This window comes from Babylonia areolata, chromosome 21, assembly GCF_041734735.1.
Source record: "Babylonia areolata isolate BAREFJ2019XMU chromosome 21, ASM4173473v1, whole genome shotgun sequence".
Taxonomy (NCBI): domain Eukaryota; kingdom Metazoa; phylum Mollusca; class Gastropoda; order Neogastropoda; family Buccinidae; genus Babylonia; species Babylonia areolata.
In genome coordinates this window covers 32,267,111-32,288,211 of record NC_134896.1, presented here as the reverse complement: position 1 = coordinate 32,288,211, position 21,101 = coordinate 32,267,111, and the positions used below count along the sequence as shown (strand labels likewise).

At 42.0% G+C, this 21,101-nt stretch overlaps 1 protein-coding gene across 1 annotated transcript in view; it reads right to left on the bottom strand.

Annotated features, from left to right (window-relative positions):
• LOC143295891 (calpain-9-like) overlaps positions 1 to 21,101 on the bottom strand; it is a 106,023-nt gene that overhangs the window by 38,831 nt on the left and 46,091 nt on the right. Inside the window, 10 exon segments of the mRNA XM_076607565.1 lie at positions 214 to 250; positions 470 to 681; positions 1,830 to 1,993; positions 3,486 to 3,655; positions 4,963 to 5,040; positions 8,377 to 8,477; positions 12,787 to 12,867; positions 15,665 to 15,836; positions 16,608 to 16,860; positions 18,878 to 18,947. Coding sequence (XP_076463680.1) covers positions 214 to 250; positions 470 to 681; positions 1,830 to 1,993; positions 3,486 to 3,655; positions 4,963 to 5,040; positions 8,377 to 8,477; positions 12,787 to 12,867; positions 15,665 to 15,836; positions 16,608 to 16,860; positions 18,878 to 18,947 — 1,338 coding nt within the window.

Sequence of the window (21,101 nt, the reverse complement as noted above, 5' to 3'; positions counted from 1 at the left end):
ATGAAATTGAAGAATGTGAGAAATCTCAATTAGCTGTGCTCATAAAACATGCTGCTCAAGTGATGTAAACTGTTTGCGGTTCCTGAAAAGAAAAGTCTCAGATCAGAGTCTCAGTTTCTACTGAACAAAAATGTGAGAATGTTGACAATTTAATGGTGCCAACCATAGGTTGTGCACTGACAGACCACAAAATAAAAAACAGTTTCTACTTACCCCATCGTCCACATAGGATGTCTGCTCGTCCATTTCTCTGGAAAGAAAATACATTAAAATAATCATAATGAAATGAAAGATTTGGAAATGGCAAATTATCTAAATAAAACAAAATAACCAATGGGCCACATTCTCTGAACCGGTGTTCACCCACAGATGTGTGTGCACACTCACACAAGCCTTTCTTTCCCCCCTTCAATCCGCCCCCCCCTCCCCCCTCCACCACCCCACCCCACCTCCATCCTTCTTCACTCACCCAGAAGTGTTGGCTTTCTCGGAGAAGATCCTGACGAGGAAGTCTCCCTCCTGCTGGGGTTCGAAGGTGGAGGGGATGATGCAGTAGGTGCCTGGTTCCAGCTTGTGGCGGCCGCACACCTCGCGCATGTTGATGAAGGTGGGGGACTTGGCCACGGAGGCGTTGTACTTGAAGAACTTCAGGTCCAGAGGCCCTGTCTGGCCCTCCTCCACCTGGTCACCACCGTACAGCAACGTTACTTCACTCAGTTCATGGTCAACAGCAACGTACAGCAACGTTACTTCACTCAGTTCAAGGTCAACAGCAATGTTACTTCACTCAGTTCAAGGTCAACAGCAACATTACTTCAAGGTCAACAGCAACATTACTTCACTGCAACATTACTTCACTCAGTTCAAGGTCAACAGCAATGTCATTTCACTCAGTTCAAGGTCAACAGCAACATTACTTCACTCAGTTCAAGGTCTACAGAACATTACTTCACTCAGTTCAAGGTCAACAGCAGCATTACTTCACTCAATTCATAGTCAACAGCAAAGTTACTTCAGCCAGTTCATGATCAACGGCAACGTTACTTCACTCACTTCAAGGTCAACAGCAACCTTACTTCACACAGTTCAAAGTCAACAGCAACATTACTTCACTCAATTCATATTCAACAGCAACATTACTTCACTGCAACATTACTTCACTCAGTTCAAGGTCAACAGCAACATTACTTCACTCAATTCATGGTCAACAGCAACATTACTTCATTCAGTTCAAGGTCAACAGCAACATTATTTCACTAAGTTCATGGTCAGTAGCAACATTACTTCAGTCAGTTCAAGGTCAACAGCAACATTACTTCACTCAGTTCAAGATCAACAGCAACATTACATCACTCAGTTCATGATCAACAGCAGCATTACACAACTCAGTTCAGATCAACGTTACATCACTCAGTTCATGATCAACAGCAATGTTACATCACTCAGTTCATGATCAACGTTACATCACAAGTCATGATCAACAGCAACATTATTTCACTCAGTTCACGATCAACAGCAATGTTACTTCAGTCAGTTAAAGATCAACAGCAATGTTACTTCAATCAATTCAAGATCAACAGCAACATTACTTCAGTCAATTCAAGATCAGTCAGTGGAACATCAATTGACTGAACAATCAATTTGTCACCACCACACAGAAAATGGAGAGAGTTACCACTCTTTACTATCTGTCAATCATTTGTTCTCCTGGCCTCATTGTTTCTTCATTTTGATGGCAAATGATTGGGGACACCCCCCCCCCCCCCCCCCCACACACACACACACACACCCCTCCACTGAAAAAACAAACCCAAAGAGTGGACACTGACTTTGTAAATGACGTAGCCAATGGTGAGAAGGTCCAGGCCCTCCTTCCTCTTCTTACGTCTGTCCTTCTGCAGCACTGCTACAATGGCCGTGCACAGGTCTTCGTCGTCATCATCATCTGGATCCGTCAGCGTCATGCGGTACTGAGGGTTCGTCCAGAACGTCTCTGCAAAAAACAAAAAACAACAAAAAAACAACAACAGAAGGTCAAACCAAATCATGGTTCTTAGAGCCTCGCTGACGAGTAAGGCTATCTGAAGGCTGTTGCCTCTAAAACAAGATAATAAGGAAAAAAATATGGAGAACCACAACAAAATATAGCAAGCAAAGATACACAATGTACCTATCTAATATCTTCAATAAAAAGAAGAGATGATCAATAAAACTGCAGAGACAGTGTAAGTGAGTGAGTGGGAGTGAAAACGTGAGAGTGAGAGAGAGAAAAAAATAGAGAGATTCAAGATTCAAGATTCAAAAACTTTATTACTCAAGGATAAAGATTTTAGGCATCGCCCAGTCTTCCAATCTAGAGAGAGAGAGAGAGAGAGAGAGAGACTGTGTGTGCGTGCATGCATGTGTATGTGTGTGTGAGTGAGGGCGAAGGGCCAAAGTCAGTCAGTGTCTAAGCAGTACTGCTGATTTTCCTTCTCACTACTCCTCCATTCATGTAAACAGTCTTTGTAGTAGACACAGATTAGTGATGGCGGATTGGAAGAACAGGCTCACACCTACAATCTGAATCCCTGACATTGTTAATGGTCGCCTATAGTCCAGCCAACCGCACAGGGCCATATCAGGACTGTTAAACCATACAAATGCTCAACAGCATCAACACAAAACTCACATACACACAGAAAAAAAAACCTATAAGATAAACCTACAAAACACATTTCATGACACATTATCCTAACCATTTACCTCCTTATGGCAAATAACACCAGGCCATGCTAAGGATGCCAGCCATTCTGCTTTATTTATCATCCCCAGATTACAAAAAAAATACTTGACATAAAACCCATATTCTTGAAGTACCTTTGATATTACACCTTCTTCTTCTTCTTCTGCGTTCACTCATATGCCCACGAGTGGGCTTTTACGTGTATGACCGTTTTTGCCCCGCCATGTAGGCAGCCATACTCCGTTTTCGGGGGTGTGCATGCTTGGTATGTTCTTGTTTCCATAACCCACCGAACGCTGACATGGATTACAGGATCCTTAACGTGCGTATTTGAACTTTTGCTTGCATATACACACGAAGGGGGTTCAGGCACTAGCAGGTCTGCACATATGTTGACCTGGGAGATCGGAAAAATCTCCACCCTTTACCCACCAGACGCCGTCACCGTGATTCGAACCCGAGACCCTCAGATTGACAGTCCAACGCTTTAACCACTCGGCTATTGCGCCCGTCTGATATTACACCATCTGCTAATATTTTTTACTTGAAAAAAAACAAACATTTTGAGTTCTGCATTGTGTCCCATGCTGTCCCCCCTGGCAGACTGGAAGAACAGGCTCATGCCTAGAATATGAATCCTTGAATAAAAACTCATCATCTTGAAGTACCTTCGATATTACAACATCCGTTATCATTTTTTTACTTGAACAAAAAAAACGTTTAGAATTGTGAGTCATGTCCCATGCTGTCCCCCACTGACCCAGGTAGTTGCGGCAGCCCCCAGCGTTGACGCGGCGGACCCATCCGCCATGCTCCTTGTGCATCTCCCAGCGCTTCTTGTTGCTGACATCAAGGTCGTCCAGGGAGTCGGGGCCCAGGTTACAGATCTCCAGCTTCTGGAACTCTGCCGTGAAGTCCTTGAACGACATCCTGAAGACATATCATGGTATGTCTACAATCCTTCCATGAAGAGGAAGATGACAGAATGGTTAAGACGCTCCTCTGCCAATACAAAGTCTGTGAGGGTTTGGGTTCAAATCCTGCTCGCGCCCTTTCTCCCAAGTTTGACTGGAAAATCAAACTGAGTGTCTAGTCAATTAGATAAGACGATAAACCGAGGTCCTGTGTGCAGCGTACACTTAGCGCATTGAAAAAGAACCCATAACAACGAGAGTGTTGTCCTGTGGCAAACTTCTGAGGAAGAAATCCACTCTGATAGGTGCACAAATATATATGCATGCATTCAAGGCCTGACTCAGCAAGTTGGGTAATGCTGCTGGTCAGGCATTTGCTTCACAGATGTAGTGTGGCCTATATGGATTTGTCCAAACGCAGTGATGCCTCCTTGGGAAACTGAAACTAAAACTGAAACTTGAACGACATCCTGAACACATGGTATAGTATGTCTACAATCCTTGAATGACATCCTCAACACACGATACAATCTGTTTTCAATCACCAGTTTGTGTGGTTACAGGTTCAAATTAAGGATAAGGTTATAGGTACCATTGCCATTTATAACAATCAAGGCAGTGAATTCATATCCACTGTGTCTAGGGCTCAGCATCGAAGGCGGGGCCCAATCCTCTCCTTCCGCCATTTTCCGCCAGTCCTGGTTTGAATCCTTGTCAGTCACAGTAAAGGGTGGAGATTTTTCCGATCTCTCAGGTCAACAGATGTGCATACTTGTTTGTGCCTGAACCCCCTTTGTGTGTCGACACATGCAGAAGGTGATGCGTGGTTAGAGTGAGATCAGTGTTTAGGGGCTGGGGGACAGGGAAGGGGTGTGTGTGTGTGTGTGTGTGTGTGTGTGTGTGTGTGTGTGTGTGTGTGTGTGTGTGTGTGTGTGTGTGTGTGTGTGTGTGTGTGTGTGTGTGTGTGTGTGTGTGTGTGTGTGTGTGTGTACAGACATATATTGGATTATTGTTATAATATACATCACAAACCATTTAAAAAATACTGAAAAAAACAGAAAAAGAAAACACACGTCACACAAATAGAAACATCAACATTCACCAACAAATGCTTGTCATGAACCTGCAGCTATTTTCTTTTTCTTTCTTCCCAGAATTACCCAAACCAGTAAACAATAAAAAGCACCATAATTCTGTTGTTGTTTTTTTCTAGTTAACTCTTCTTGTCAGTCTAAAGTAACCATGATTCACAATCTTGAATGTTAGTATACATCAACAGTTCTCCCTTTTCTTCCCTCTCTTTCTATCAAACCGTCAGCTCACCAGAACTCTCCATCGTCATCTTTCTTCAGACCCAGCTCTTCCTTCTCGTCATCAGAAATCAGCGACCACTCTTGAGACCTGGAACCATGGCAACAGACAGTAACAGCCAGCTCCAGTCATATCATAACAGAAATAACAAGGTATTGTCATAAAAAAAACACACACACAAAAAAAAACAAAAATAAAAATCAGAACAGGGTTTAATCTTTTACCTGCTGCTGAAGGGTATTCTTGTCAGTGAAGGGCTGTCGAATTACTTTAAAAAATAAGACTGATCCTACACTGATACAGGTCAGGATGTCAGTGAAGGGCTGTCGAATTACTTAAAAAAATAAGACTGATCCTACACTGATACAGGTCAGGATGTCAGTGAAGAGCTGTCGATTTACTTTAAAAAATAAGACTGATCCTACACTGATACAGGTCAGGATGTCAGTGAAGGGCTGTCGAATTACTTAAAAAAATAAGACTGATCCTACACTGATACAGATCAGGATGTCAGTGAAGGGCTGTCGATTTACTTTAAAAAATAAGACTGATCCTACACTGATACAGGTCAGGATGTCAGTGAAGGGCTGTCAATTTGCTTTAAAAAAAAAAAAAAAAAAGACTGATCCTACACTGATAAAGGTCAGGATGTCAGTGAAGGGCTGTCGATTCAGTGAAGAGCTGTCGATTTACTTTAAAAAAAAAAAAAAGACTGATCCTACACTGATACAGGTCAGGGTGTCAGTGAAGGGCTGTCGATTTGCGTTAAAAAAATAAGACTGATCCTACACTGATACAGGTCAGGATGTCAGTGAAGGGCTGTCGATTTGCGTTAAAAAAATAAGACTGATCCTACACTGATACAGGTCAGGATGTCAGTGAAGGGCTGTCGATTTGCGTTAAAAAATAAGACTGATCCTACACTGATACAGGTCAGGATGTCAGTGAAGGGCTGTCAATTTGTGTTAAAAAAATAAGACTGATCCTACACTGATACAGGTCAGGATGTCAGTGAAGGGCTGTTGATTTTTTTTTTTTTAAATAAGACTGATCCTACACTGATACAGGTCAGGATGTCAGTGAAGGGCTGTCGATTTGTGTTAAAAAATAAGACTGATCCTACACTGATACAGGTCAGGATGTCAGTGAAGGGCTGTCGATTTGCGTTAAAAAAAATAAGACTGATCCTACACTGATACAGGTCAGGATGTCAGTGAAGGGCTGTCGATTTGCGTTAAAAAAATAAGACTGATCCTACACTGATACAGGTCAGGATGTCAGTGAAGGGCTGTCGATTTGCGTTAAAAAAATAAGACTGATCCTACACTGATACAGGTCAGGATGTCAGTGAAGGGCTGTCGATTTGCGTTAAAAAAAAAAGACTGATCCTACACTGATACAGGTCAGGATGTCAGTGAAGGGCTGTCGATTTGCGTTAAAAAAATAAGACTGATCCTACACTGATACAGGTCAGGATGTCAGTGAAGGGCTGTCGATTTGCATTAAAAAAATAAGACTGATCCTACACTGATACAGGTCAGGATGTCAGTGAAGGGCTGTCGATTTGCGTTAAAAAATAAGACTGATCCTACACTGATACAGGTCAGGATGTCAGTGAAGGGCTGTCGATTTGCGTTAAATAAGACTGATCCTACACTGATACAGGTCAGGATGTCAGTGAAGGGCTGTCGATTTACTTTATTAAAAAAAAGACAAAAAAAGAGACTGATCCTACACTGATACAGGTCAGGATGTCAGCCACCTTTCTTCATTTGGATTTCTTCCCCTTGGGATTATAATCATTCCCTTTGTTCAGCAACACCAATTGACATCACTGAAAGTATACACAAACAGTAGGAAATGCAGATAAAATTGACGCCTCACTAATTCCTGTCACCAAGTTTCAGCAGTCAAGGGGTTAACTCTATTTCAATAGACTAACAAACATGTGAGGAATCTCAACCAATATAATCTTCTGACACACCATTTAGTACCAGTAGTCTGGCTGTAATGTTTTTCCAAATTTTCAGGTTTTTGAAGCCTTAATTAACTCATTTTGCACTGCAAGTTTTCTGCCCCGATTTTCACCTAAGGATGATTTAGCTTTTCTTTTTTTTCAAGCAACAACAACAACAACAACAAAAACACCTAAAAAGTTATACCAAATTAGGCAATGAGATTTGTAAAACTGTTGGGTAACATCTTGCTATAGATGTTGAAAAAAAAAAAAAAAATCTGTGCTTTGAGCAAGACTGCAATGTGTTTGCTTGAAAAACTCACACAACGGGTGCAATAGCTGAGTGGTTAAAGTATTGGACTTTCAATCTGAGGGTCCTGGGTTCAAATCTTGGTAATGGCGCCTGGTGGGTAAAAGGTGAGATTTTTCCAATCTCCTAGGTGAACATATGTGCAGACCTGCTTTTGCTTGAACCCCCTTTGTGTATACACATGCAGAAGATCAAATACTCCTGTTAAAGATCTTGAAATCCATGTCAGCATTTGGTGGGTTATAGAAACAAGAACAACACAGCATCGCACCCCCGAAAACGGAGTATGGCTGACGGGTGCCATAGCCGAATGGTTAAAGTGTTGGACTTTCGATCTGAGGGTCCTGGGTTCAAATCACGGTGACGGTGCCTGGTGGGTGATGGGTGGAGATTTTTCCGATCTCCCAGGTCAACATATGTGCAGACCTGCCAGTGCCTGAACCCCCTTCGTGTATATACGCAAGCATAAGATCAAATACGCACGTTAAAGATCCTGTAATCCATGTCAGCGTTCGGTGGGTTATGGAAACAAGAACATACCCAGCATGCACACCCCCGAAAGCGGAGTATGGCTGCCTATATGGCGGGGTAAAAACGGTCATACACGTAAAAAGCCCACTCGCGTATATATGAGTGAACGTGGGAGTTGAAGCCCACGAACACAGAAGAAGAAGAAGAAGAAGGAGGAGTATGGCTGCCTACATGGCAGGGCAAAAACGGTCATACACATAAAAACCCACTTGTGTACATAGGAGTGAACGTGGGAGTTGCGGCACACGAATGAAGAAGAAGTAAAACTCACAGAAGATGCCATCAATGATGTGAAAGAAACACAGGCGGTCAGGCCAATATTGACTTCACATTCAAACACATAACAGCCCATGTCACTAGCTCACAACTCCATTAGATGACCAGAAATTCATCTTGTTTATGAGCACAAACTTACATGCACCTGAAAAAAAAGAAGAAAAAATGTGTGGTGCTGCACTGTGTCAAGACACTCTCCTTGGGGAGAGCAGCCAGAATTTCACAGAGAGAAAATCTTCTGTGACAAAAAACAAAACAAAAAAAACCCAACCCCACAAAACAATACAATTGATACTACATAAAATTATGTATCATGACATATAACCCATAATAAAGCAAACCAATGACTTACGAGTCACTCCAGGCTCCTTTCCACTCACACTCGTTGCCCCACGGGTTTCGAACACGCACCATCGGAATCTGACCTTCAATACGAGATGTCTTAATGTCCATCTGAAAACAGAAATAAACTTTTTTTTTCACCATGACATCCGTACAAAATGGTAACGCTGCTGACATTGTGTTTGGTTTTAGCGGGTGTTTTCTGTGCTGAAAAGTATATGTTAATATAAGTATATCTATGTATTAATCATGCAAATTATCATTTTTCTTTTTTATCCAAAATAGCTTTTGACAGGATGCACTAATGGCAACTGGTAAATGCTGCAAATTTTTGAACCAAAGTCTGTCCAAGAATTTGACCTGTGAAATTCAGATAAGAAAAAGGTAAAATTATGTGATTCAAAAGTGTTTCTTAACATTCCACACCCTTTTCCTGGTTCTTTTCTCTTAATGATGATTAGGTCGGATACCTTCACTGATAATTTGCTGCATAATGTAGAGGTGCTTCTTTTCACTCCAATAATTCAGTTTGGCATTGACACAAAACTATCACAGACACAAACAAGTACACTTGCTGATGGAAAAAAACGCACGCATGCACGCCCCCCCCCCCCCCCCCCCCCACACACACACACACCCCTCCAAATTAAGAACTTGACAATCATAAAAAAAAGGTCACAGAGTGTATGAACTAAAGTCCCCAACACCCAATAAACACCTGATATGAATGATGACAGAAAATTATAAATTCTTACAGCTTTTTCCTAACCTATGTTGGAAGCATTCTGACACATCACACATTTTCAACACATAAATTTACATGGAACACATAACCCTCATTATGTGGAAATAATCATTTTCCCATTTTCACCACATAAATATGGAAGACAGAACCCATAATGTGTGGAAATACTTAATTCCACATGTTCACCACATATATACAGAACACAGAACCCTTAATATGTGGAAATACTCATTTCCCTCTCTCTTGTGCATTTTGCAGTCAGGTGTCAAGTCATAACAATAGAAGAAAACAAATGAGCATAGGTTTCAGTTTCAGTTTCAAGGTGTCACAGCATCAGACTGATCCATAAATGCTACACCACACCTGCTTTAAAAAAAAAGAAAAAAAAAAAGAAAAGAAAGAAAACGAACAAAAGAAGCAGATACCGGACCTCTGAATAAACCCAATGCTGCTGGTCAGGCACTGACTTGTGAGCCTGTCTCATGTTTGTGTAAAGCATTCATATAGAATGAAATAAAATAATTGAACAAAATAAACACATAAAAACATAATAAAATGAAAGAAACATATAAGGCAAACAACTGAACTAAAAAATAAAACAGCATAAGAAAGTGCAGGAAGGGCAACGGACCATCAAAAGAATAAAGGGGAGGCGGGGGGAGGGGAGTGAGGGGTGTGGGGGGGGGGTGGGACTGAAAGGAAATTCCACTCATGACACAGCACAGAAAAACACGGCAGAGTCCAGGATCACCCTTGGAACCATGGAAACCATCTGAGGAAGAAGCATTCCAGAAACAGAAAGTGACCACCATCCTTGAAACATGCCATCTGTGGCATTACAAAACTGACTGAGGGTGATACGTCCTGAGCACACATCTTCCGCCCCCCGAAACAAGGAAAGAAAGACAGATCTGCTTCAGTCTTCTGCATTTGTGGGCTGCAAATGCCGTGTTCACTCATATGTACAAATAGTCTTTTACATGCATGACCATTTTAGGCAGTCACACTCTGTTTTCAGGGAACCCCACCAAATGGACAGCCATAATCCGTTTTCTGGGGGTGCTTCAGTCTAAGACTTGCTCCTTTTCCTTTGTTTTTCATCCTGAAAATCCTTGAAAATAAAATAGACCAGCTCAATGAGTGTGTCTTCTTTCAACAGTGTTTTCAAACATCTTGTGAAGTGTACAGTGTGAGACAACATCTGACAGTCTGTTGGAATCACAGGTGGATGGATGGGGCAGCATGGTTGGCAGGGGGGGAGAATTCACTGCAGTACACAACCACAGGAGCAACATGCCAACTCATACAGCATGCACTTCCGTCAAAATGGAAAAAAACAACTGAAACAGGTACATGAAGTGACCTGATTTTGGGTTTCAGTGAAATCAAATGGAGTCACAGGAATACTGAAGTGATTTAGAAGGTTACAAAATATTTTTAAAAACTGAAGGAAATGGGTGAAGATGAAACCATGACCACTCTGCACATTTGTCACGACAGTTCAATGTTCCTTCATACAGACTTCACAAAAAGTTAAGGACTACTTCATAAAAGCAGGTATGTTTTTGAAAAAAGTTTTCAAAAAATCGAGAGATGGTTTAAGTATGAAGGTTGCATAATTATGGTCTCCCAAGGGCATCTACTTGAATACACTAATGGCTGTTTTAGGCACACAAGCACCATCAACAGTTTGAAAGATGTGTTTGAAAAATCAATGTTTCAGACGAAACTTTACAGTTATTTAGTGGTTTATAAATGATAGCTGTGTTTTTATTGAGACACCACGCTATAGCATCTTGCTATGAGACATCTTGCTATTTTTTCACAGTACAATAAGGAAGTTGACAAGCAAGAAAGCACCTCTGGTTATGAGTGGTGCCTCATCACACTGTCTGCATTCACCACTGTTTGCTGAAAATTCAACATCGTTTCACCATGCCCCCAGAAGAAGAAAGCTGTGTAAGTTCCCATGTGGTCCTTCACTTTTTTTTTTTATGAACCCTGTATTTATTCAAAAAAAAAAAAAAAAAAAAAAAAAAAATCCCAACATAATCTGTCACTCAAGGACACTGCAGCCAGGGGTCAGAGAACACGGGATCTGTCCTGTCTCCATCATCCACACTGACTGACAACTCCACAAACATGGTCAGCCTCAGTAACTCATTACTTGTGAAACACTTGAACCCAACCCCATACAACAAACTTGATGCACGTGCATGCAAAGTTTCATACAGTGTACAGAAGCTTTTGGGTGATCACAAGACCCAAATCATGCATAGAAAAAAAATGCTTGTCTGAGTACATCACATGGATTCCCCAGTTCAGTTTAGAACGTCCCTGAAAACACACCTTTTCTGGGCTGCCTGTCATCTTATTGACTGATGTGCTTCTTGAACTTTTGCTGGCTCTGTGTGTGTGTGTGTGTGTGTGTGTGTATGTGTCTGTGTGTCTGTGTGTGTGTTTGTGTGTGTGTGTGTGTGTGTCTGCCTCTGTGTGTGTGTGTGTGTGTGTGTGTGTGTGTGTGTGTGTGTGTGTGTGTGTGTGTGTGTGCGCGCCTCTGTGTGTGTGTGTGTGTGTGTGTGTGTGTGTGTGTGTGTGAGAGTGTGTGTGTGTGTGTGTGAGTGTGTGTGTGTGTGTGCGCGCGCCTGTGTGTGTGTGTGTGTGTGTGTGTGTGTGTGCGCGCGTGCGTGCATGTGTGTGCTCATGTGTGTTCAATCTATTTGCATATTTATGAAGGCTGCAGGCTTGTAGAACAGAGGCGGGAGGGGGAAATGGGGAGGGGAGCACAGTTACCACTGTGGTACCTACACTGCACCGGCCTTGTACTCTGGATGTGTCAACAGTCAGCTGTCACATAATGCACTGAGGTCAATCACTCCTCCAGGTAAAAAAACACAAAGAATTCATACCAAACCATGAACACAAAACTGTTGTATTCAAATACCACTACCACAATTTCCTAAGCTTTCGCTTTTCGACACATCTGTCAACTTTGAAAATGTGTTCAACAATCATACACTGACTCACTTTGTCAAATTATACCACTGGTGCTTTGGCAGCTGCAAGCTGATTTATACAAAGGTGTCTGTTTCAAAGTGGAAATTGCAGTTAATATCCATGCATATGAAGCAATAAATAAACCAATCAAAAAGCAAACAAGTATAAAACAGATATATATTAGGGTCCCTTGTATAAAAAAGAAAAAAGAAAAAAAGTTAAATCAACATAAAGAAAAACACAACAGTATTAATGTTAGACGTTTGCAAAATGAAATTCTACAAAGCAAAACAGATCAAAAAAGTAACTGAAAAGGAAGTATGGCTTTACATGACACACAAAACAAACATGCTCATATCCACACTTCTGCATTCCACACAAGCTTAAAATTCCAATCCCATTTCAAACTGTGAAAGAAAATATGAAAATAAAATACAATAAAATCCTTCTTTATTCCACTGTTCATTAAACGATACTTGTGAAAATATGCACAGTGAAAATTAAATGAACTTTCTTAAAAAAATTTTAAAAAAATCCCCCCCACACATAAAACAATAACAACAGCAACAAAAAGAAACCCTGCCAGTCATGTAAGAGAACCGACCGCTGACCAGGGAGACAACAACAACAGCAACAAAACGAAACCCTGCCAGTCATGTAAGAAAACTGACCACTGACCAGGGAGACAGAGGTGATGCTGTAGGCGTGGCCCATGATCAGTCCGTTGTCCTGCTGGGCCTCCAGCTGCCCAGGGTCTGCCTGTCAACACAGGGCAACACACGTCACAGGTCTCCACTGCTGACATCATCAACACTACACAACACTGACGTCATCAACACACCACTGACATCGTCAACACTCAACACACCACTGATTTTGTCAACACTCAACACATCCTTGACGTCGTCAACATGCCACTTGCATCGTCAACACACCACTGAGATTGTCTTCTTAATCCATCAGTGACATCGTCAACACTCAACACACCACTGATGTTGTCAACACTCAACACATCCTTGACGTCATCAACATGCCACTTGCATCGTCAACACACCACTGAGATTGTCTTAATCCATTGCTGTTAATCCAACGCTGTCAACACTCTACACACCACTGACATCGTCAACACTCTACACACCACTGACGTCGTCTTATTCCACCACTGACATCATCAGTACTCCACACACCACTGATGTTGTCTTTATACACCAATGACATTGTCAACACTCAACACACCACTGACAACAACACTCTACACACCACTGACATCATCAACACTCATCAACACTCTACACACCACTGACGTCATCAACACTCAACACACTACTGACAACAACATTCTACAAATCACTGACGTCATCAACACTCGTCAACACTCTACACACCACTGACGTCATCAACACTCAACACACTACTGACAACAACATTCTACACATCACTGACATCATCAACACTCGTCAACACTCTAAAAACCACTGACGTCATCAACACTCAACACACTACTGACAACAACATTCTACACACCACTGACGTCATCAACACTCGTCAACACTCTACACACCACTGACGTCATCAACACTCAACACACTACTGACAACAACATTCTACACATCACTGATGTCATCAACACTCGTCAACACTCTACACACCACTGACGTCATCAACACTCAACACACTACTGACAACAACATTCTACACATCACTGATGTCATCAACACTTGTCAACACTCTACACACCACTGACATCATCAACACTCAACACACTACTGACAACAACATTCTACACACCACTGACGTCATCAACACTCGTCAACACTCTGACGTCATCGACACTCAACAAACCACTGACATCATCAACACTCAACACACCACTGTCAACACTTAACACACCACTGACATCGTCAACACCCACACACCATTGATGTTGTCAGCACTCTACACACTACTGATGTTGTCAACACTCCACACACCACTGACATCGTCAACACACCACTTATGTCATCAACACTCCACACAACACTGATGTTGTCAACACTCCACACACCACTGATGTCATTAGCACACAACACTCCACACACCACTGACATTGTCAACACACCACTTATGTCATAAACACTCAACACACCACTGATGTTGTCAACACTCCACACACCACTAATGTCATCAACACTTCACATCATTGTGTGTGATAGTGATTGTGCCTGTGTGCAGGTGCACACATTCATGTATGGGTCACACACACACACACACACACACACACACACACACACACACACACACACACACACTTATTTTTCTTCCTTTCAAATGGAAAGGAAAGGCCAAATTCACAAAACCAAACCAACAAGAATGTAGAGGACTATGACAGTGTTGTGTGTGGCTGTAAGTGCATGCACACATTCCTCTGTGTGTGTGTGTGTGTGTGTGTGTGTGTGTGTGTGTGTGTGTGTGTGTGTGTGTGTGTGTGTGTGTGTGTGTGTGTGTGTGTGTGTGTGTGTGTGTGTGTGTGTGTGTGTGTGTGTGTGTGTGTGTGCAAGCATGCATGCACCTGTGCACTCATGTCCATGTTGTTTATACACAAATATAATCACTACTGCTGTTAGTTTTCACAACCTCTTAAGCAGAAGCCAAAGTAAACCTTTCAAAACAGTTTGTGGGTGTCCCCCACCCCCCACCCCCCCCCAAAAAAATCTTGGTTACCTTCCCATGATTGGAAGTCATCTCATCCTGTTCACACTGAACACATGGTAATTATATTTTCCATTCATTTTCCTTAAAAAAAAAAAATCTATACTCTTAAACACTTTTGGTCATTATGTCTTTTTTTTTTTTTTTTTTTTTTAACTATTTGTTTCTGTAAGGCAAACTATTTTTTGTTGGGGATGGGGGTAGCAGGGGGTGAGGGGGGGTGTGAACAAAATTAAACAGTCCCAGGAGTCAAAGGGTTAACTCTAACATGATTCCATGTACACAGCAGGCTGTGAATGTTGGATTCCTTAGTTTGATTCCATTCCCCAAATATCCTTCTCCATTCTAAGTTCTACTTCTTGTCACATTTGTAATTGCATGCAATTAGTACATGTTCCATTACACATAAACACAACCTGCACACTTTTCTTCTTTTTCTCTCCCCCCCCAACCCCCCCCCCTCCCCTAAAATCACTTTAGTGAACAGACATTGAATTGTGTGATAATCAATAGTTTTCGACTATGACCATCAGAACAGCAGAGGAGGTAACTGCCAACCCGAATATCTGGGCTAGAATTTGATAACAGTGGAGAATGTCTTGCCCAAATTTCATCCCCACTCTCTGGACCAAGAGGGTTTTTGTACAGTCAGCGTTGGGATGGTTTTGCCTGCTAGTTTGAGTGTCACAGTCCTTCACAAAAGACTAAGCTGTAAGTGATTTCCCATTGCAATAGAGAAACCACTGACAAAACAGCTTTCAGTTTCCTAATGGCCCAACTGTAAACTCATGTCAATCTGTGATATAAGCGATGTTAATTGAATGACCGACCAACAGGCAGTGAAACACGTCTGCAGCACACCACTCACGTCAATGGAGCAGCCCATGAGGGAGCCTCTCTCATGGGCCTTCAGCATGATAGCCAGCAGGTTGGGTGGGTGCTTCCCTCGCAGCTCAAACATCTCCGTCACGCCCCCAGTGAAGTCCTCCATGGCCTCTGAGGTGCTGCCGCCCTTCAGGGACTCGTAGGACCCAGTCAGCCTGTGGAGGATGTGGAGAGTTGCAAGCCAAGGCTGAGCGAAATGCATTCACGAATGTTTCTATTCATAACATGCTCATGTTTATGTTTTATGGTGTCTTATAAACCTTAAGGTTTTATGACAGAACATTCTATTCTATTCTGTTCTGTTGTGCTCTGTTCTATTCTATTCTATTCAATCATATCCTATCCTGTTCTGTAGCTGGGGGTTAGTGTCCTTGCTGCCACTGCTGATGACTGTTCAATAAATGTCACAACACCAGCAGCAGCAACAGTAGCAGTAGTAGTAGTAGCAGCAGCAGCAGCAGAATAAGTAGTAGTAGTAGTAGTAGTAGTAGTAGTAGCAGCAGCAGCAGCAGCAGCAGTAGTAGAAGTAGTAGTAGAGCAGCAGCAGGAGTAGTAGCAGTAGTGATAGTAGTAACAATAAAAACAATAATAATAATAATAAATAATTTTAAAAACATAATAACAAAAACCATGATGATTTTAAGAATAATGATAATAATAATAACAATCAATAGTAATAATAATAATGATTTATATTTCATTTTTCTACAGTGCCATAAGACAAGGAGAAGCAAGGTCTACGCACTTTACAAGTCCAACGTTTAAAATGAATCAAGTAAGATTATGAGATCACAGTGTCCATTTTATGTTGGTGTCTACGAGCCTGTGACTGACAGCACAGGTCAATTTCCATGTGGATTAATAAGGCGTTTTTGATCTGATCTGATTTGATTTGATTTGATTCGATTTGATTTGATGTGACTCACTTGGCGTAGGCCTTCTCCAGCAGGGCACTCCAGAACTCGTTCTTCTCCGTGGAGTGCATGAAGACCAGCTGCCCATTGTACGTGGGCAGTCGGTCGTCTACCACCACCTCCTTCCAGTCCCCCTGGTGCCAGAAGTTGAAGCGGAACAGGCCGCAGTAGCTGTCGGAGAAGCTCTGGTCTGGGGGCACCACCTTGTTGAACAGAGTCTGGTTGCAGGTCAAGGAGGCCACGGCCGCCAGAAGCCAGCAGTCCCCTGTGGAAAAAGGAAACAGGCCAGTTGTGTTGTTGTTGCTGTTGTTGTTTTTTTATTTGTTTCTTAAACGACAGGTACACCCCCCAAAAATCAGGAGTATGGCTGCCTACATGGCGGGATTAAAAATGTTCATGCATGTAAAAGCCCACTCGCATACATGCGAGTGAATGTGGAGTTGCAGCCCATGAATGAAGAAGAAGAAACAACAGGTACAAGATAAGATGTATCCCCCTTTGACCACTGTTTGTGGAATAAGCATAGTTAACGCATTCCATTCACTCATACCATGATTACTTCCCCTGCTATGGCATAAGCATAGTTAACTCATTCTAATCCAGGTACAAGTTCATTCATACCATGATTACTTCCCCTGCTGTGGCATAAGCATAGTTAACTCATTCCAGTCCAGGTACGAGTTCATTTATACCATGATTACTTCCCCTGCTGTGGCATAAGCATAGTTAACTCATTCTAATCCAGGTACAAGTTCATTCATACCATGATTACTTCCCCTGCTATGGCATAAGCATAGTTAACTCATTCTAATCCAGGTACAAGTTCATTCATACCATGATTACTTCCCCTGCTGTGGCATAAGCATAGTTAACTCATTCTAATCCAGGTACAAGTTCATTCATACCATGATTACTTCCCCTGCTGTGGCATAAGCATAGTTAACTCATTCTAATCCAGGTACGAGTTCATTCATACCATGATTACTTCCCCTGCTGTGGCATAAGCATAGTTAACTCATTCTAATCCAGGTACAAGTTCATTCGCACCATGATTGCTTCCCCTGCTGTGGCATAAGCATAGTTAACTCATTCTAATCCAGGTACAAGTTCATTCGTGCTATGATTGCTTCCCCTGCTGTGGCATAAGCATAGTTAACTCATTCTAATCCAGGTACAAGTTCATTCGTACCATGATTGCTTCCCCTGCTGTGGCATAAGCATAGTTAACTCATTCAACTTCACATACGAGTTCACTCATACCATGATTACTTCCCCTGTTGTGGCATAAGCGTAGTTAACACATTCTCCTCCAGGTACGAGTTGACTCGTACCATGATTACTTCATTGTGCATTGTGCCATTATTGGATCAAGTGGGTGTCACATATGTCTTGGAAGCCTTGCCTGCCTCCCCCCCCCCCTTTTTTTGTTTTTTGTTTTTGCTGTTTGCGTTTTTTGTAGGGTTTTTTTCCCCCATTTTTATGGGAGTTTTTTTTGTATGTTTTGTTTGTTTATTGCAGGCTGCAACTCAGAAATTCACTTCAACCTATGAGTGGAATTTCACACGTTAGGCCTTTTTCACCCCACAATTTTTACCCTACCATTCTCTCATGCTTCTCCTCATCACTCTCACGTTCTTCTCTCAACATTTCACTCAAACATTCTTCTTATTCCTCAGGAACACTCTCACTCCTCCCCCCACTCTGATATTTCAACCCACCCACAACCACCCACCCACCCCCTATTTCATCCATGCAACCTGGTACCCCATCAACACAAACACAAACCAGGTTTTCCTTAGCTGTTCTCACACACTCTGCTCTTCTGCCAAACAGAAACTGGTGCCTTTTACACTTTGTAAACAAAACGCCCTTTTCCCTGAGTCAGTGTGAAGGAATGGGAGATAAAGATAAGAGAAGGGGGGTTTGTCAGATTTGGGGAATCTGTTGATTTTCATGGGCTGTTCCCTTTAATGTGCACACACACACACACACACACACACTGCAAACACACGTGCACACACAAACACGCACACGAAAAAAGACACTACATACACCAGACACATGCACACATGCAAACATTGAAAAAGCCCCTGTCCACCGCACCCCAGTCCCCTCCCCAAAGACAAAAAAAACAAAACAATTGCAAAACAATCCAGTGATGTACAGATATGGATCCATCAAAAGCCTGGTTGGCAGGTGCTCTCTCCACCCCCACCCCCCCCCCCCCCCCTATTCTCTCTCTTTCTCTCTCCCTCTCAGAGTCACATTCTATCCATTATTACCAAGCTCCCCCTGGCGGACATCAAAGCGGCTGGCTCCCTCTGAGATCCACTGCGGGTCATCGCAGATCTCCTGCAAAACACAAACATACAGTGTCAGTCAGTCCTTCAAACACTGTTGATATTTTTATTGGAGGGGAGGGGGATGGGGGGTCTCGGGGGTAGGGGTGTAGGGATGTGGACATGTGAGGGGTCCAGAATCGTATTGCATTACATTATCACTTTTTGCCACAAAATATAACTCTGTGTTAAATTTGGGTTGCTCTCCTTGGAGAACGGTGTGCTTCCACAGTGCAGAATCACCCTTTTCCCCTCTTTTTTATGTCTGCAAGTGTATTTGTTTTAGTATCAAAGTGAATTTTTCTACAGGACTTCTGTTACTGTAGAATCTTTTACGTGCATTAAGTGCATACTGCACACAGGACCTAGGTTTTATCATCTCATCCAAATGACTAGCATCCAGACCACCATTTTAAATCTAGTGTAAGGGAAGAAAATTTTAGTGAGCGTGGGATTCAATCCTATGGCCTCAGATTCTCTCAGTTTCTAGGCAGAGATGTTACCACTAGGTCACTATCGTTTTGTTTTCTATATATTGACGACAAGGAATATGAATTTTGATAATGCTGTTGCTCTTGTAGCTCTGGAGCTGCTACTGTTCTGTCCCATTTATCACTCATACAATAATTAATTAATCTTCAGACTGTATAAACTGTTCATGTATTTCCTGCAAAGACCTTTGCAAACTATTTTCAGCATGTAAAGTGCTGTTTGGTGTGCAAAATAATGATATGAAAAACCACATCAAAATTACTGTCAACAGGATAATACTTGTAGGAAGAAATGTATCAGTACTGTCAAGGAAAAAAGAGGCACGTCCAATCTTTCAGATTTTTTTAATGTTAACAAATCTCACATCGAAAATTACACTTCACATTGGTACATGACTAACATAATTCTTGACAACGTTTAACAAAGTTCTACTTTTGTAAGCTAAAATATCTAAGCGTATATGAAAACGGCAATTGTGTAACTGTCAGGTGGCATAAGAAAACAAACAGAATCAATTTAATGCCAATCACCGGAAACTAACTGTGCCAAGGCAATAAAGAAATAAACGACAGTGTGTTTCTGCTGTTCACGCTGGATCTAGAAAGGCAGTAGGAAAGCTGTGCAAAGTGACAGTCCTATGCTGTGCATCAGAAATTGGCCACATGACATTTATCATCCATACATTATTGACAGCTAGGGGCAAGGGATGATAGAACAGTGGTGGGACTGAGCTGACATATGCTGCCAAATGTGATATCATCATTGGTTTGTTTGGATGTACACGTTTGTCGTTTGTCGTAGTAGTCTCCAGTGTGAAAGTGACAGATGTCTGTGTGTGTGTGTGTGTGTGTGTGTGTGTGTGTGTGTGTGTGTGTGTGTGTGTGTGTGTGTGTGTGTGTGTGTGTGTGTGTGTGTGTGTGTGTGTGTGTGTGTGCCTTCTGACCTATATGAAACAAAAAATGACAACAAGAATTAAATGATAGTAATTTTAGAGTAAGTTGAGATCCAGGTGAGAGGACATAATACATAAATGCTGACAAATAATACAGTACACAGTCAAGGATATATACTGTTAGGATGCCTGTGTGTGTGTTTGTGTGTGTGTGTGTGTGTGTGTGTGTGTGTGTGGGTGCGTGTGCATGTGCGTGTGTGTGTGAGTGTGTGTGTGTCTGTGTGTGTCTGTGTATCTGTGTGTGTCTGTAAGTGTCTGTGTTTCTGTTTGTAACTGTGAATTTCTGTGCTTCTGTTTGTACATGTGGAAGTACATGCATGCACATGTCGGCATGTTTGTGTAAATCTGCAAGCATTCCTGTGAGTACAGATGTACATACATGTGCAAGTGCATGTGTGTGCATGAATGTATGTGCACATGTGTTATAGGTGTGGGAAAATTCCAAGCTGAACTACTGACCCATCACTGCAATACTACACAACTAAAAACTTCAATTTTGCACAAATAAATGTGTTTTCTGAGTGACTTCTAAAACTAGTATCCTCTCTAAACCCCCACAAAAAGAAAACACACACACACAAAAAAAACACCAACAAAAAGATCCACCAAAATATAGCATGTATTATCTTTCTGCGTGCACCAGGTGTGTGGCAATGCATGTGTCTGGCTGCAGGCAAACACCAATGCACGGCAGCAGGTGTTAACACAATTGCACAAGGCCAA